This window comes from Nymphalis io, chromosome 23 (genome assembly GCF_905147045.1).
Source record: "Nymphalis io chromosome 23, ilAglIoxx1.1, whole genome shotgun sequence".
Taxonomy (NCBI): domain Eukaryota; kingdom Metazoa; phylum Arthropoda; class Insecta; order Lepidoptera; family Nymphalidae; genus Nymphalis; species Nymphalis io.
The window spans coordinates 2,324,536-2,343,250 of record NC_065910.1 but is presented as its reverse complement, the minus strand read 5'-3'; the positions used below and the strand labels follow the sequence as shown (position 1 = coordinate 2,343,250).

The window sequence follows — 18,715 nt, the reverse complement described above, 5'->3', positions numbered from 1 at the left end:
TAAGCTTGTTTCGGTTTTGAGCTTTTGCCAAAGAATTTTATATGACACTCGATCAAAAGCTTTAGACAGGTCCAAAAAACACGCGTATACCGGCGTTTTCCTGTCAGTGTAGTACCGCACAGTCTGCTTGAGGCACAGTATTGCGGTCTCAGTTGATAATTCAGGCTTAAAGCCAAACTGCGCGTCGTGAATTTTGACTAAATTATTTAACTGTGCATCAAGAAGACTGTCCAGGACCTTTGCTGTGATTGTCGCCAGTGATATCGGCCTGTAATTTGACCCGTCTGCCACATCCCCTGTTCTGTTTTTAACTATGGGCACCACAACAGTCATCATCATTGCATCTGGTAGATAAACATGGGTACAACAAAGATTATAGAGTAACCTGAGAACTCTGGAAAGGTGAATACCAGCATACTTTAAATGATCGATGCTGAGGCCGTCGTGACCCGGCGATTTCCCACGTTTCATGCTGTTTAACGCTAATATATAGTAAAGGCTGATAAGGTATTGTATTTACTTTAATAAGTATTTTTTGTTTAAAAAATTGGAATCGAAATTGCAAACTATTTCAGGGAAGGCATACCATTAACAAATACAAGCAAATAAAACAACGTATGTAGTATAAAACAGCATATATTTCTTACGAAATTAAACTTAACAATCACTTGAGTATTAGCCAAATCTAATACAATACAAAGGTTCTAGGCATACATTATTACTAACTTATCACAATGATACCAAACCCTATAATAAAAGCATAGATTATAAATTTAATAGTCTTATTTTACACCATAGCTTAATTTTACAGACTGTCCAGAGACAAAATAAAGATAAAAAAATGTAATCGAATAAAAATGGTTCTTATATTAAATATATGAATAAGAATAATAATTAGCTACCATTTGCTACCATACCATAGTTCATTAAAATGTTTTAAATTAACAATAAAAGAAAATGTTCATACCTTAGAACGTATGACAAACGAAAATCATAGTAAATCCAATACAAGATTAATAATATTTAATAGTAGTTTTTTTATATTACATTAAAAATGCTAAAAAATCACAGATATTAAGAAAATTAATACATTCTAACTTCATCATTGAAGTATCGTAATCCAAAAATACTATCAATGCAGAAATAATATTTTAGAAAGCTGAAAATACTTTTAAAGTCCATTTATTGACAAACGTTTAAACTGTGACAATATTTATGTAATGATATAATAATTAAATAAACATTTGCTAAATAAAAGGTGATAATTTGAGATGGGGCAGTAAGAGCAGTATCTTAGCCATTGCAGTACCTACAATATTCTAGGTATGACATTTTGCAAAAATCAAGGTCATTTTAAATTAAACATAATATATTAATGCTGCCAGCATTCTTGCCACCATTCCACGCGGTCACGATTTGTACAGTAACTATTTTTTATTTATATAAGGCTTTAATGGAAACATTCAATAAATAATTAAAACATATCCGTATTATTATTGCCCCATCCTAAATTTTTATTAAATTATTTCTCGCATTAACCATCAGCTAATAATTTTTATTACAGTACTAGACATAAAACAATAAAATATATAAAACAAAAAATAAACGCAGTCAAAATTATGAAGGTACACAAAACGTAAAAAGAATAAAACTTAAAAACGTTATACCTGCTGTTGTTACTAAACTGTAATCCTGACAGCACATTTATAGTATCTTACTTCCCCTACATTGCTTTTTTGTAATTAAAAATAGTGTCATTACAAGTTGACTTTGAAATCATAACCATTTTTGAAATTAATATTCAGCCAATTTTAAACTATTTCACAAATTATAATCGAATTATTTTTTAAATTTGATCCTGCGAGTATTGTATGCGCCAAAATTGCAGGATTGCGTAGCACATTCGTGTTACGTGCATGAAGTACTTGTCTATTTGTAGAAGGCGGCATTCCTTTGATTTAATTGGTAGAACGTGAGAGGACTTTTTTTTCCACAGTACCTTTCCTGTACCAATATTGCACCTATTGATACTTGAAATGTTTTTTTTTTCATATATTATTTATCGATATTATTGTTGTTGTTTGATTTATTTTATATCGTGTCTCGTAATTTTGTCTCAAACGGGTTCGAAGGGTTTTAATTACAAAACAATAGCGTCTCTTTATTTTAACCCTATCATGCAATACATAGTATCTTGAGAGGAATTTAGCTTTAAAAATGTCTAACTCGTTTCACAGTCACACGTGCATAATAAATTACATAATTTTACTAAAAACTAAACGAAGTAATACTTTATGATTACTTAAGCATGAAATGAAGTTAACTTAAGATAAGATACTGTATGAATTGGACTAAATATTAAACGAGCCTACTATGAGCTGGCAAACACTATTTCTATATGATTTACTAATGAGGATAACATTTTTGTTTTTCTTTAAACTAATAAATATCCACAGACGTGTGTATCTTTCTAATATTTTGGTAGCTTAATAGTCTTAAGTTTTTATTCCAAAGAGAATTATAATCGAAATTTCTGGATTACCATTTCAATTGGCGTCTGCGTCAGCTCCATTATTATTGTGTTGCTTGAAGGCGTGTTATTGATCTTCGTGGGTTTTTGGGATCCTAAACTAGTCTGAATGGTATTCGACCAGTTAGTCCATGAATAGGTAAACTCTATTATGGTTCGTCATTATTAGGTTGCGTAAGAGATAATAACGAGGACCTTTGAAAATGCGTGGAAAACGATAACGTGTTCCCTTCCCTAAAAGTGACGACACAAAAGCTAGGATGAAAATCATACTACTGATAGATTCTATCAAATATATTCACATTCAAAAAGCGAAAACTCCTAAGCATGCATGGAATATCCTGCGCAAAGTTATCTATAACTCCGGCTCGACAAGGAAGGTAGGTTTACTACGTTAAATGATGACTACAGACCAAGAGAGCTGTGGACATGTAGAAAATTGTCTAAATAGGATAATAACTTGTGTACACAAGCTCAGGACCATTGGGTTTCATGCTGATGTCGAGTGGCTGGGTACGCTCCTGTATCTTGTTCCTGAAGGTAACGTCAACCTAAGTCTACCACTCTACTACTCGAAACCTTAGACTCAGAAAGAATGGGACAATGCCCTACCTACACGTGTCAAAAATGTGTCAAATAGTGCTTCGTTACTGTAATGTATGTGAATATTGCGCGCACTGTCAATTAACAAATAGTGTACTGACGTTTAGAACGTGTCAGTTCTCGTAATAAAATGGTAATGGCGAACGAAAGGCCTTAGACAGTGATAATGCACAGGAGTGGAGAAATGCAATGGACTATGAAATAAATCATTAATATAAAAATATAATACTTGGACTCTCTCTGAGCTATCATCTGATAAAAGGGCCATTCCGTGTAAGTGAGTTTTTAAAACCAATTACAAAATAAAAAATAAATGAAGCAGTTAGGAAAAGCTAATAACGTGTATCGTCATGGTAGCATGCGCAGGCGATCCCGTGGCGCTCCTCGTTAAGACGAAAAGGGTACCGCTGGTTTTTTAGTGGGTATTACGATGTTCGAGGCGCTCTCGGCGCCTTGGACACGATCCACAAACCCCCAACTGTACCCGTGGGGAAAACGCGCAATGCGTTTTTCCAGCGTTTTAAAAAATCCTAATAACGCGTATGCGTTTTCAGTTGACAGTAATTTAAAAACATAAAATCTAGTACTTGGTCATTTGTCCATGTCTCATTCTGGGATTGGATTAATGAAAACGATGGCGCAGACATTCACCAATATTCCAAAGACATACGTGAAAAAAATACATTCGATAAAATTGATACTCTTGTAACCAATGACCTTAAATTATCTCACACACCTCATTTAACTTTACTCCAGTAATCGAATTAAAATTACTTTTGCTATTTATGTAATAAAAACATAAGCAAATCGTATACCTAAGCTCGCCAGCTCCTTAATTACTAAATTAAATAAAAATTAAGGCAAGAATATTTTTCTAAATACGCTTTAGTTACCTCCACGGACATTTTTTTTTACGTTTATTTACATCCATCACAGTTTTATAAATTCATTTCTGTCACCCCTACACTATTAGAGCGAGAGAAGGCTAGTTTCATACACACATTACATTTCTAATGTCAAGGAAATCAATATTGTTTAAATGTGCGTTGTAATTTCGATAGTCTATTGTCTACGCGTTATATTACATACAAATTATTTCATCTCTCTTTAATAGCTTCGATATAAAACATTTTTCGATTTAATTTTATTACTTGGCAACATTGAAATTTATTAATTCTTTAGCGTTATCACGATCCTTCTTATAATATATAAATATAATTATTTTACCTCCTATACGAAGAACTTTTGATTTCTAAGTTAATTTAATAAATTTTACCTAATTATTCGAATACAGTCCATCATTGTCTTTGTTTATTGTTGATTTTTATAATTATCTACAAAATTTCTTAGTCTATGTTTATATTCGTGCACTTTGATATATTACAAAGTTAGAGCGAGATAGCTTAATATTTTTTATTTCTATCTCGAGTGATGAACGAGAACTATGTATTGCTAAGCGAGATCTGTGTACATGTTTTAATTACCTACTAATATGTTTTCTCGTTCCTGCATATGCGCTAAGAGTGAGACAATACTATAGTGACGCGTGAAATCCAAATGATCTTACTTATGTGTGCTCTATGTGATGCCAACAGTTCACCAAATGGAGTCGTTGGGTATACCCGTCTCGCTCGATCCTAGGCGGTGAGAGCGAGACAGTAGTCGGAAAGCGTCCTGAGCCCGCTCCTGCCCGCGACGCGCACGTTGTAGGCGCTCACGGCGGGGTTGATGTGCGCATTATGCAGCTCCGAGACTTGCGTGGAGCACGCAGCTGCCGGGTCGCCTGAACCGGATAAGCTTCCCAACCTTAAACAAGATATTATAAGATTTATCTACTTCTGAAATTATGTAATACAAATATCTTCAATAATATTGGATGGAATTATTTATTTCAATAATTTATTATATTATTTGCTTATTATTATTTATAGAGTAAAGTTGTAATTGTAAAGTTTCACTCACCAGAACTCGTTCCCCGGATGCGCGTTGCTGTCCCACGGGTAAGTGAGAATCAGGAGCTTGCCCGCGTGCTCGCCGAACAGCTTGGCCGAAGGCGAGCGGTCCTCAACCTGCACGTTTATACCACCTGAAAATAAACGGCTACCATAACTTTTTTACATCAGATACCGATTTATATTTTTAAAATAAAAAAGTAATGACGTATATAGGATTGGAAGTCATAATCATCCATTGAACCTATTATTTAATTATAAAGGATAATACTTATTTAAAGAATATTTTAAATAATTGCAAATCAACACAAAATAATACGAAAAAGTACAAATTTGGTAATAAATTAAAGTCTCAAAAGATCACGTGTCGCACTATACAACGAATACTGCTTGCAGATACGTCAACACGTATAATTGACAGTTGACTAATTTTCTTATTTCGAACACTTCAAACACACATTGGCGCTGGCCATATTTATATCCCGATGGAATACCAGCCATTGTGCTGAAGAAGTGCGCAGCGGAGCTGTCTCCTGTGTTAACGCGCCTGTTCCAACTTTCTCTCTCTTCGGGATGTGTGCCGGAGGCTTGGAGAAGAGCTAATGTGCAAGCGGTTCCCAAAAAAGGGGATCGGTCTGACCCGGCAAATTATCGGCCAATAGCTATCACCTCAGTACTTTGTAAGGTGATGGAACGGATTTTAAACAACCAACTGATCCATTACCTAGAAGATCACTGTCTAATTAATGATCGTCAGTACGGGTTTCGACCAAAACGGTCCACAGGTGATCTTCTAGCGTACGTAACGCACCTCTGGGGTGAAGCTATCGACAAGCATGGAGAATCGTTGGCTGTCAGCCTCGATATCTCCAAGGCTTTCGACAGGGTCTGGCACAGAAGTCTTCTCTCCAAGCTACCGGCATATGGTCTGCCTGCTCAGCTATGCACCTGGATTGCCAGCTTCCTACACAAGCGTAGCCTTCGTGTTTTAGTAGATGGTTGCGCTTCACAATTCTATGTAGTGAATGCTGGGGTCCCCCAGGGATCTGTGCTATCTCCCACACTCTTTCTTTTGCATATCAATGATATGCTCTCTCTTGGGAACATACATTGCTATGCAGATGACAGTACAGTGCATGGTGGATACCACGGACGCGCAGTGGCTGGGCGGGCGGAAACTGAGGAGAGGCGGGAGAATCTTGTCATTGAACTCGATAGGACATTAGAGCTCATCGCCAAATGGGGTTCTGATAATCTTGTTGAGTTTAATGCCAAGAAAACACAGGTGTGCGCTCTCACAGCGAAAAAGTCACCATTTTACCCTCATCCCTCCCTCTGTGGCACACCGCTGATGATACAAAGCAAAATCGCCATGCTGGGGATGGACGTTCGCTGCGACCTTAGTCCAAGGGATTACATCGAGGCTATTATAAAAACAGCTTCACGAAAACTCGGAGTTCTGAACAAGGTGCGGCGTTTTTTCACGCCACAACAACTGTGCCTGTTATACAAAACACAGGTACGGTCTTGCGTTGAATATTGCTCGCACCTTTGGGATGGCTCCGCTAAGTACCTAATGGAGGCCTTGGACCGTTTGCAGCGACGTGCAGTATGCATTATTGGCGACGTAAAGGTCACAAACACCCTTGAACCTTTACAATTGCGTCGCGAGATAGCAGCACTGAGCGCTTTCTATCGTCTGTATCACGGCGAGTGCTCTGAGGAATTATTCTCTCTAATTCCTGCTTCCCCCTTCCTTCTTAAGTCCACGCGAGCTGGTTCTCGATGTCACCGCCTAACTGTGACATCAATTCCATCGCGCACAAAGAAATTTGGCAACTCCTTTCTTTGCCGCACTACCAAAGAATGGAATTCCTTACCAGCTCACGTGTTCCCCTCGTCTTACAACCCGGGTTCCTTCAAACGAGGCGTGAAGAGGCATCTTGCGGGCCGGCATGGCGGGGACGGCTAGTACAGAACATTCTTTCCGACTGTACTGGCCGTCGTCGCGTTTGGACTCTACTACCACTTACCATCAGGTGGAGTGGAGTCATTTGCCATCCCGGGGCATATAAAAAAAAAAAAAAAAAAAAAAAAAAAAAAAAAAAAAAAAAAAAAAAAAAAAAAAAAAAAAAAAAAAAAAACCTTACAACTTAAAAAAAAAAAAAAAAACAGTAATATCTATAATTAATTTTTATTTGTCATTTAAATAACTAAAATTTACCTTTGGGATGTCGTTTGCTTTCGAAGAAGATACGCTTTTCTACCGGGGAATCACTCTGCTCCGTTGGATTTGTGAATAACGCTAAAAAATATTATCTTTATAAAGACCATAAAGAAGACTATTTCATTTAATGGACAATAATCATAAATGTACTATAACAAACGTGACAAACAACATATTTGAGAAAACATTTGCAACAAAAACGTCATTGTATGAATTGAATGAATGGATATAGAAACTCATTCGTTCATTCTTACCTGTTATGCCGGGACTAGTTTTAATGAATGCAAAATTGACATCAGTGACATGATTCAACAGATCCTTCCTGAGGAAGGAGCGTATCCTCTCCAAGAACGTTAGGATGTAGACGTCTGGCTGATGTGGGGATATTTTCCATACACCAAGACCTGATGGGAGAACTTACTCAGTAACAACAAGTAACTTAATTATTTATACAAATTATTGAAGACAAAAAAAAACCCACAAGACACATCGTTATTATAGTTAGGATTCATTAGTGTTAATTGATTTGTACATATTTATTACTTACAAATATTGGAGATAAATAACTAAAATTTAATCAATTTAATCAAGAGACAAAAAGAGTATTTTGATGTTTTGATTAACTCAGTTCAGTACATCGATCCACTCACCACATCCAATAACGTTAACAAATGCATTTTTCCCAGCTTCCTTCGCCCTGTGTTCAGCTTCCAGGAGGGTGCTCTCTGCTAATATACTTATCCTCTTGTAATACACTTCGTTATCAAATATATCATCTGTGCCCGGCCTTTTAATATATCTTTCCATGTAACGTCTCTCCTCTTCCTTATCTTGTATGTTTATGTACGAGGATAATTCTTCGTATGTGTAGCTGTGAACCTAAAATGTTTTTGTATTTTTATATATATCTCTATACTATATAAAATATTGTTTTCCATTTTTGACATGTAGATTTGTCTATGATTAATATTGGGAAGAAACTACTTAAGTCGTTAGAATCGAAAATTAATATTTATTAATAGATGGCAGCACAGTCTACGTTTTTTTAATGTAACGCAGGTTTTATTGCCTTTGACGTTTATATCACAATCAAAGTTTATCATGAAACTTGACGGGCCGTTTGGCGTGGTTGGTAGATACTTGCTTTTCACGCCGAAGGTTGTGGGTTCGATTCCCAGGCCAGACATTTGTGTGCATGGACATGTCTGTTTGTCTTAAGTCTGGATGTAATTATCTATATAAGTATGTATTTGTAAAAGAAAGAGTAGTACATGTAGTATATCAGTTGTCTGGTTTCCATAGTACAATCTCTGCTTAGTTTGGGATCAGATGGCCGTGTGTGAATAAATGTCCCAGGATATTATTATTACTATAAACTCAATAAGTTCATAATGATTAGAAGATGCAAAAAAATAAGTGTCAGTGTTTTTTTTTATAAAATAATTTGTGATTATCATTTACTTTCTGATATATCGATGAGAAGGCAATTGCACACGATAGGAAACGAAAAGAACAAGACTTTACTATAATATAAAAAAACTGCCTATTTCTAAGCTCTGGGGCAGCTCCATACAAATTTCTTTCCAACAAAACCGAACAACTGGTAGTGGTTTTTGTGGCTTTTTTTTATAAAATAGGAAGGCGGACGAGCATATGGGCCACCTGATGGTAAGTGGTCACCAACGCTCTTAGACATTGGCATTGTAAGAAATGTCAACCATCGCTTACATAGCCAATGCGCCACCAACCTTGGGAATTAAGATTTTATGTCCCTTGTGCTTGTAATTACACTGGCTCACTCACCCTTCAAACCGGAACACAACAATATCGAGTACTGCTGTTTTGCGGTAGAATATCTGATGAGTGGGTGGTACCTACCCAGACGAGCTTGCACAAAGCCCTACCACCAGTAAAATCATAAATCAAGTAAAAAGGCTAAATCTGCAGCCGTATAAACAAACCACTACAAACAAGGAATTTAAATTATGTATAATGTATTATAAACATACCTGATAGAACTCCGACCACATCTGTCTCCACATATGCTTGGCAGACTGATTATTTCTCACATATGTAGTCTTCAAAACATTCAGACAAGTCGTGGGTGTTACTTCCTCTCCGTAACCATGCTCTAGGCAATTCTGCTGCTCCGTTATAACAATATCCTCATAATCCATTTTACCTCGGCGCTCAAAACGTGGACCTATTAAGCCTGAAATTGATAAGTTAGTTGACAAGACTAGAGAAATTAATGAATGTTCCCTCTACCTCTCCCAAGGGCCCTAGTGACCCTAGTGAGTGGAGGAGGTTGTTTAGAAACTGCCTCCTGCGGCTTCGCCAGCGCCAGCTTTTTGTTTACGCTGGAAGAACGCGTTACACGTTTCCCACAAGGGAACAATGGGGCCGAAACAAGGCGCCGAATGCGCCCCGAACATCGGAATACCCCCTAAAAAACCAGCGGTACCCTTTCCGTCTTAGCGAGGAGCGCCACGGGATCGCGTTCTACCGTGACGCTCTGACGGCAACGCTTAAGCGAAATTTTTATTAAGACTGGTTGAGCAGTTTAAAATGTAAAAGAGTAACAAACTCACTATCGCATTTATATATCTCCCTATATATATAACTAGCATGTTGACAAGTGAGAGCATAAATATTTAATATATAGTCCATTCATGTGGAAGCAGGAAAACGCTAAATAAACAACTTTAACCTTGAACGAGTTATTAAATGAATGAAAGATCTAAGGAATGATAGTCGTTGTTATTTATTTTTCCTCGACCAATTATAATTATGTCCTTGAAATTACTCATGATACATATTATCGTCCCAAATAAATATTATTTTAGTTGTTTAATAATTTTTATCGAGCAATATTTATAAAGCCAAGAAACAGGTTTTAGGTCAACTCTCTATCTACATATTGAATATGGGGATATCATTAAATGGAATTAGATAAAAACTAATTTAAATATTCAATGAATATAATATTAAATTTATTTTAGCGGGCGTTGCCTTTATATTATACTTACCAATGATAACAGCATCCTCTTCAGCGACATCTTCCCTAATAACACCACAATTTTGTCTTTCACCATCATTTATGCATTCAGTATACCCACTTATGTACACCATAGAAGACAGTTTCATTTCATCGTAGCTCAAACAGTTCTCGAGAACTAGAGGAGGCTTTTGATGTATTGTACCTACTTGCTCCCAACCTTCTTCACTAAAATATGAATTATATTTTTAACTCATGAAATTATAGCAATAGCGATAGAGATCACTGTTTTTAATAATTTTTTTTTTTAATTTGAAATGCATTATTAAATTTAAAAATTACTCACTCCTGTTCGCCAGTAAATAGCAAATAGCTATCATTTTGGTTCATAAATGTTACGGCTCGCTTCTTTAATATCCTTTCTATTAAATCTGGAACCGTCATGTCTTTGTACAGTGATTTTTCAATATTCGAACCAAATTCTCTGAAATATAAAAATAAATTAATGAAACAAAAATCTCTTTCATTCACATTATATATTTTGTTATATAAAATGTTGAGAGTTCTATTATATACTCGTTCGTCACCTCTTGTAAATTAGAAAATGTGTCATTAAAAGTAAAACTCTTTCATGTATTACAGGGTAGGTCGATACAATATTTCTCTTCAACTTATCTATTGGTTTCCGCACTTTCAATTTTTCTAATCTGTAAACAATATTAAAAAAAATTATTCATATATTGTAGGAAGCGTCCTTGCAAAGCCTATATGTTAGCTATATACTAGTCTTTTGACTTCTTAACGAAATAATGAAGTTAGAAGTTTAATAATCCCAAGCCAGGTCCCAAGTAATAATCTTTTTTTGTGTCATATTTCTGTTGCATGTGAAGAAAAGCATAATTCACTAAGCTCCTTGACGACATTGATCAGAATATTGCAATCATGTCCTCAATGCAATATTTACCTAATTATTTATATAGAAAATTATATTGAGGAAATATACAAGACAGTATTTATTTATTTATTTAGGATCACCAACATGGCATACAGTAATAATTACAAATTAAAAGTTTACAAGCTAATAGATCTAAGGGTAAAAGTTGTCATACTTATAGGTAACCACGACATGCAAAAATGACACTAAGCATCGTAAATAATAATGAAAGAAATAAAATAAAAATAAATTTCACACATATGTAATTGTAATGAACAAAAAAGCTTCAATCTCACCTGACAGTTTCAATTGGAAATGGAATTGGAAAAGCTTTACTCTTCCTTATGATTTCCTCAACGTCATCCGTCAACTTTAATGCTGGCAAGTCGATACATTGACGTAGCAATTCATTTGTTTCTTTACTCATACTTGGGTAGCACCAGTCTGGTTTGCACCTGAAGTAATACAACATACTATTCATATGAAATATGGTTCAATGAATATATCCATATAGACTATGAATTAATGGATAATTTTATTATTCATATTAATAGAGAGAAAAAAGAATAATTTTACACCACAGAATTACTTAGCATAATAAATAATTCAAAAAAAATTATAAACATGTTCTAACTTTTGTCTCAAGCAGAGAGGAAGCCTTAGCCTTGCACAGCAGTTGGACATTTACAGACAGTTACTTAATTTTTAATTTTGTTCACTTAATTATGATTTATGATTACATAATTTTTTTTTTAATGTAACATCCTACTGTATCAACTTCAATTTAAAAGTGCTTATTAATGCCTACTTTACCTTTATAAATCAATATTAACAGTTTAACCATGACAGCCTTACATTTGATTTATATGTTTAAAATAAAGTTGTATAATGTTGAAATAAGTAGGTTTGTGTCTACTTGAACAAAGTATATTTTTTTAAATACAATAACAGGGGAATAAGCTTATTGATATAACTCCACACAGACTTGAGGTATAACCTTTTTAAAGGAAACAGAACATAAATACTGTAATCAAAAACTTTAACTGGATTTTCTTTTTTTTTTTTTAAGATTGAATGGAAAATAAGTCTAATGGTAAATAGACACCTACATGTCATCGTAAACAATAGCGTAAGTAGGCTCCGGTAACACTTTACCGGAGCCTACTTACGCCATTACTTCCATTGATTTGTGCAGATGTAGCCAAAGTTTAGAAATATTAAATGACTTTTTTCACCTTGTAATATAAACTGTAAAAGAATGATTGATATTTAAGATTTGATATTACTAATATGGAAATGTAATATATTTCATATGTTGCCCTCACCAAATGGGTACCTGCACCACCTTGCCTATGATAGCTAAGCCTCTGATTCAAAAAATACACTCTTTACAACTTTAATGTAATATGAATACACCATGGTATTTGTGATTATATACCTAAATTACATATGTAACGAAACACTTAAACATGGTACATTGTAAAAAAATTGGATTTAAATAATTATAATAAATTGTAACAAACAAATTGTTTTTTTTTTTTTTTTTGCTATTTACAACTGATCTCCAATACACATCTTAATAGATAATTCTATAATTAAAAAAAAAAAAAATTTCATATGTTATAGTTTGGGATGATTAAATAGTAAACACTTTCGATAAACAAATGTAATTTTAAATGACATTTGTAGGGTAAATTTAACAAATTCGAGATAATTGGAAAAGGATAAAATTCTACTTACCAAGATATGTTCTGGAAATGACGTAAAATATCCATTTTCTTTGATGGAACCTACAACAACATCCTAAACAGTTATTATAATTAATAAAAAACCGTTAATTATGGTTTAGTATATGTTTTTACTATATATTGTATTGCAATACACTGACCACTTGTCTCAAAATTATGCAATAAGCAATAGGCAAAAATTTAAAGAAACGCATGAAATTAATAAACACTAGTAATCCTGTGCAGACAACTTGTTCATTTAATAAATTTCTCAGTACATTATTTTGAAGCGAATAAAACTTAGACGCAATTCAGAAATTGCAATTCGGCGAATATTAATTTAAGCTGTCACTGTCACTAACAGCGTAACAAGCTAGATAGGTAAATAGGTAAGTGCCAAAGTAAAGTAAAAGGTAAAGTCAAATAGTGATGGAGATATGTACCGAAGTTGGTGAAATATCGATATTTAACTCAATAATAATATCGACATTATTAACAAGGTTCTGATTTGTTTTTTATTTATTCAATATTTTAAATATAAGAAATTTTTCAAATCACGGAGTTCTTAAAATATTAATTATATTACCTGGTGGTAGAGTGCAGGCCCATCTGGGAGGGTACCACCCACTCATCAGATATTCTACCGCGAAGCAACAATGCTTAGTATTATTGCGTTCCGGTTTGATGGGTGAGTAAGCCAGCCTAACTACAGGCACAAGTTTCCAGGGTGGGTGGCGCATTGGCGTTGTAAGGAATGATTATTATTTCTTACTTCGCTAATATGGGCTCGCTATGGGCAGTGGTGACCACTTATAAATTTTTTGTCCCTTACCGCGTAACCAATTTTATCAAGGTCGGCTACTCAAGTAGCGAAACAAACTTAACAATTTGATGCGTACATTGTTTTTATTGTTCAATTTTTGCTTATTTTTATGATAGAAAACTATTCTAATCCAGTGAAAAAACAGAGAGACAATTGTTATAACGAAGATTATACAGTAGTGCATTGTCATATCATACGCATAATTACGACGGTTTTTTCCCTAAATATAGTTTCTCAGTGATTAATATTTATGCCATACCATGACGGTACCTTATGTCGCATTAAAATCCTGACGATAATTCTAGCTTTTATCATTAATATGTATAAAACCTATAATAATTATTTATCATGAAAGTGCTGCCAGTGTCAGCTAAAAAAATGTCCCGACTTTCAGTAAAAACTCTCGACTCGTCGACAATGTAAACAAATAAATACGGAGTCCAATAATAGCGTAAAGTGCTTCGTTATCTATAAATTTGTTATTTTAATTTATTATTTCTCCTATTTGTAATTTCTTAAGCACATTATTTAATATTCTTCTTGAATTTATAATATTATGCATTCCAAGTCAAAAGGTTAACATAGAAATATATGTGGCTATCATTCTTTATTAATAATTTAATTGAGTGTTTTAGATTTCAACATCTGAAGAGAATTCTAATCACATAACCATCTAAGTGTAAACACATAACCATCTAAGTGTAAATTTTTAAGATAATGCAAAAATAAAAACCACCAGAAGAAAATTGCAATTGCCTGAAAAATAAAAGATGTGCCAAAAAAGTAAAAAAAAATGCATACAGTCACGTATTTTTAACGGACTATAACTACAGAAAAAAAACAAACAATGCAACGGTGTCTGGGTGTAGTTGGAAAACAAAAAAAAAAAAATAATTAAAAAAATGTATAATCAATATTAAGATAAAATTTTTAAAATCCTCATTTTATTTTAATTAAATCCTGAAAATGATTTATCGCCTAAAACAGGGAATGCTGTTACTATGGCAGTATTAGACGCATACATTGACAAACTATCTCTGTCTCAATTGCGGTTTCACGGTCCCTTGGTCTATTAATTTCTCTGTATACGACTACAATGGAACAAGATAGCTTTAAAATTTTATTATAAAAATACTGTGTAAAACTATGAAAAATTTGTAGAAAAAAGGAAATATAAATAATAAAAATCAAATCGATAAATAATCATAAAAGGCAGATTTTTTATATGTTATTCTATATGGCACACTATTACCATTATGCTATTATTAAATAGCATACCTAGTATATGAGTATACAGCGCACGTGTTCAATCACAATGTCCAACAACAAAACTCGTCCACCTCCCACGCTCAGTGATGCCAACTTCTACAGAATATTCCCCCTAGGACCAAATTCCCCTAAATATCGATTAGGAACTCCTAAATTTTTTGTTGTAAACTCGGTTTGAGAGGTAATTTTAAATACAAAATAAAAATATATTCAAGTAGTATAAAATAGCAGGTGTATTTATGCACCGGCATAAACATTTTACACATTTACATACATTAATTAATAATATTAATCATGATAACAATTAAATTAAACGATTTTTATTTTTCATTCAGTGACCAGAATTCGAAGCCCGGGTCTCCTACATGTTGTACAAGCACGCTGACCGTTGAGATATTGTCTCAATATATTTCAATCTCAATATATTATAGTTTTTTGATATTTCAGTTATAGCCACGCTTGGAGTTTATATTTGGATTACTTTGTTGGTTGCGTTCGAAGCTTAATATAAACTGCATAGAGTCGTACGTTTTTTTTTTAAAAAAATCTCGAATAATACCCCTTAAAAAATCCCCCCAAATAAATGTATCTCCTAAAAAACCCCTGGACATCTTGATTCCTCCAAATTTAGGGGAAAACCCCCAAGTTGACGTCACTGCCCACATCCACTTGATGTTGCTAGATCAAGCGTTGTTTATCAATTTTAGGGCAAGTCATACGATATGATTATTTTTATTTTATTTTTTTAATACTTATATACAACTATATTATCTGTTAATATTAAAATGTACATCCTATATGATATGTTTTTTTACAATATAAATTGTGGTATTTTGTCGTATATAATAACATAAAGTATAAAATATAGGAGGCAACCAAATTAACATAAATGGCGCACTAGTATGTACTAGTTTATATTAAGATAGAAGACTAAACTATTGGTCGGTAGTTCTTCTGACTAAACATTATTTTGAAAATTATTTCGTAGTTTCAAAAGTACTATAAGAGATTACAAAAACGCTTAAACCATTGTTTTGTAATTTTCGTTCAAATCAGTTCCTTAAAATATTTTTTAGTATTTTTTATCTTTAAGTGTTAAATATGTCTGAATTTGATGTAAGTTTCATATAAAAAAAAAATCAATATTTTATCATTTATATTAATGAAGTGTATTAAAATATTATTTAAAATTAATTTAAAAAAAACACTTAGTTCGTTTTTTTATCATACTGATAAAACATGTAAATTTATTCGCCTAAATTAAATTAAAGGTAAAACTAAAACCACGAGCTGGGTATCCCTTCTCAAGCGAATGATATTGTCTATGCGGATCGTAGATAAACGTAACCTTGAAATATTGAATTCTTACGGCGCCATTTTTTTGCAATAAATATTTACGTAATGAGATTACATAACTCGTTCTGTCGCCGTTTGCTATCAACAAACAATAATATTCTCCATGCTTGTAAATTTAACCGTTCCTTGTGCGAATAACAATATTGTTTGTAAAAATATATAAGTAGGTATGAGAAAATGAGTTTTCAACAAATAACAAGGTTTTCTGAACCTAGCAAATACACATAATAAAAAGGATACTTCCAACTTGATCATAAAGAGTGATGTCCCAAATAAGGACTCGTTCTTTATTTAGGACATCATAATTAATCATTCATTTTATTTTTATAATTGTCAACGCCAGATAACATTTTATTAAAATAGTATTCTTTTAGGCCCCAGAACTAGCGACCGAAAAAGACGTATTACGATACGATTGTTATGTTTAAGAGAACTCGAACTATAACTGGGGAAGATCATATGACATCTAGACCAATTCTTGTTACTGTACCGTTTACAGTTCTTAGAATCGAGTTGATTAGAATTTTATGTTTTTCATGATAAGCCATAAAATTGAAATTAGAACAGTGTTTTATGGTATAGGTATAAAACCTATGTCTTAATATTTAAATAAATATAGATTAAGTGTTATGATTTTAAATAGGAGGAGACACGATCACTGAATGTATTGAAACAAAGCCAAATTGTCTGAACACAATAGCGAAGCTAACAATTAAAATTAAAGAGAAAAACAATATCAAATTATTAACACACCTAACTACGTTTTCAATTTGAAAACAACACGAAGATTCTTAGAATAACAACGCTTACATCGCATTACTCTCACGTGCATATCCAAATTCGTAATAACAAACACCAACAAATAGTCAACTGTAGAAACAACAAAACAACATATAAATGAACGCAGTAAATCTGCCCACGGATTATTTTCTCCGAACGAAAAATGTATTAAATAAAAATACCCCTTCCATTAAATAAAAAATGAACAAAAATGTAACGTGATTACTTTTATTTATAGAAAGACAGGGACTTACATTAATAACGAAACAAATTACAGAATCTATTAAAACGAATTGTAAGTATTTCATACTTTAATCTACGATTAATTTAAAATTAAAATTAAGCCAGGCTTTGGCTGTTTGTTTTTATGCCACTGAACCATGGTTTGGTTACATAGTAACTAAACAAAAAAAAATCTAATAAATCAAGTTAGTTTTTATTTAATGTATAAGACTTATAATATACAACTTTAAATTTATAGGTAGGTTTTATGTAAAGTATGATCACTACAAAAGTAAAATAAACAAAAAATATCTGTAACAATACAATCAATTTGTACGTTTCATTTAAATAAATTAAATAGGTTAATATTTATAAGATGATTTACGTTTTTGTTCAAGCTGAAGTTAGATTACTTGATAAAATTAAATTATCTACATGTTATGTTAGTAATAATATTTACATTGACATGTGATAAGTCAGCTAAAGTTTATTTATATCTGCATTTTAAAATGATAAACAAACTACGCAATACTTGCCGCACTTCATTAACGCGTACAATAACACTACTACTATACATACCAGTTACTTTTCAATATATCTTCAAATAGGTACAGGATACTTATTCACACTAATATTATAAATGCGAAAGTAATATAATATAAAAAAATATTGTAACAGTATGTATTATAAAAGCGTCGTTATTATCTCATCATGACAAGACCTCTGAGGTGATCGTAATGACATGATGGGATTATCTGGTCACATATAGGTAGCCTGGGACTTGGATAAGGAATATAGGACAAAAGCATACAAATTAAGGGATTTACGGGAAAACGTGTGAAGCGAACGGAGTCGCGGGGAACAGCTGCTGGTTTTTATATATATCGAGGTCGCTGTTTAAAAATATTTAAGTGTCTTTAATAATATATTGATAATGTACTGATTCATAACAATATTTTTATAATAATTATGATACTAATTACTTGGTACTTTTATTTTAAATTTTAAGTAGATAAACTTCATTTTGTTTCAAAATAATAATTATTATTTATTTCGTATTTACATTTTTATATTTAGATTTATGAGAGATTTTAAAAGATAAGCTAAATGTCTAGTTTTTATTATTTTCAATATAGGTACCAATATCAAAATTTGCGAATTACATAACTATATGTAGCTTAAGTTACATAAAACACGTAAATAGACTAGCAATTAGAAAACATACTCGGATATGATTCGTCATAACTCTTGGAACCGATACAAACCTGATCATACGATGTTTATTTACAATTTA

The 18,715-nt window shown here is 32.9% G+C and overlaps 1 protein-coding gene across 4 annotated transcripts; it reads right to left on the bottom strand.

The window, feature by feature from the left end:
* Nucleotides 1-620: 620 nt before the first annotated feature.
* On the bottom strand, nucleotides 621-18,705 carry LOC126777639 (uncharacterized). 4 transcript variants are annotated; one of them, XR_007670071.1, is made up of 13 exons: nucleotides 13,133-13,345; nucleotides 12,985-13,034; nucleotides 11,541-11,699; nucleotides 10,898-11,017; nucleotides 10,657-10,794; nucleotides 10,342-10,538; nucleotides 9,322-9,524; nucleotides 7,963-8,191; nucleotides 7,567-7,716; nucleotides 7,310-7,390; nucleotides 5,096-5,219; nucleotides 1,243-4,939; nucleotides 621-1,201 (listed from the first exon to the last, which is right to left on the bottom strand). XR_007670071.1 is itself a non-coding variant. In XM_050500752.1 (12 exons), the coding sequence occupies exons 2-12, from the start codon at nucleotides 13,017-13,019 to the stop codon at nucleotides 4,771-4,773; spliced, it is 1,605 nt and encodes a 534-aa protein (XP_050356709.1). In that variant the 5' UTR covers nucleotides 13,020-13,034; nucleotides 18,687-18,705; the 3' UTR covers nucleotides 621-4,770. The 4 variants fall into 4 exon arrangements, 3 of the variants coding, with proteins under 3 accessions (XP_050356709.1, XP_050356707.1, XP_050356708.1); XM_050500752.1 differs by lacking the exon at nucleotides 13,133-13,345 and adding an exon at nucleotides 18,687-18,705 and having other exon boundaries at nucleotides 621-4,939; XM_050500750.1 differs by having other exon boundaries at nucleotides 621-4,939.
* Between the last annotated feature and the right edge of the window lie 10 nt (nucleotides 18,706-18,715).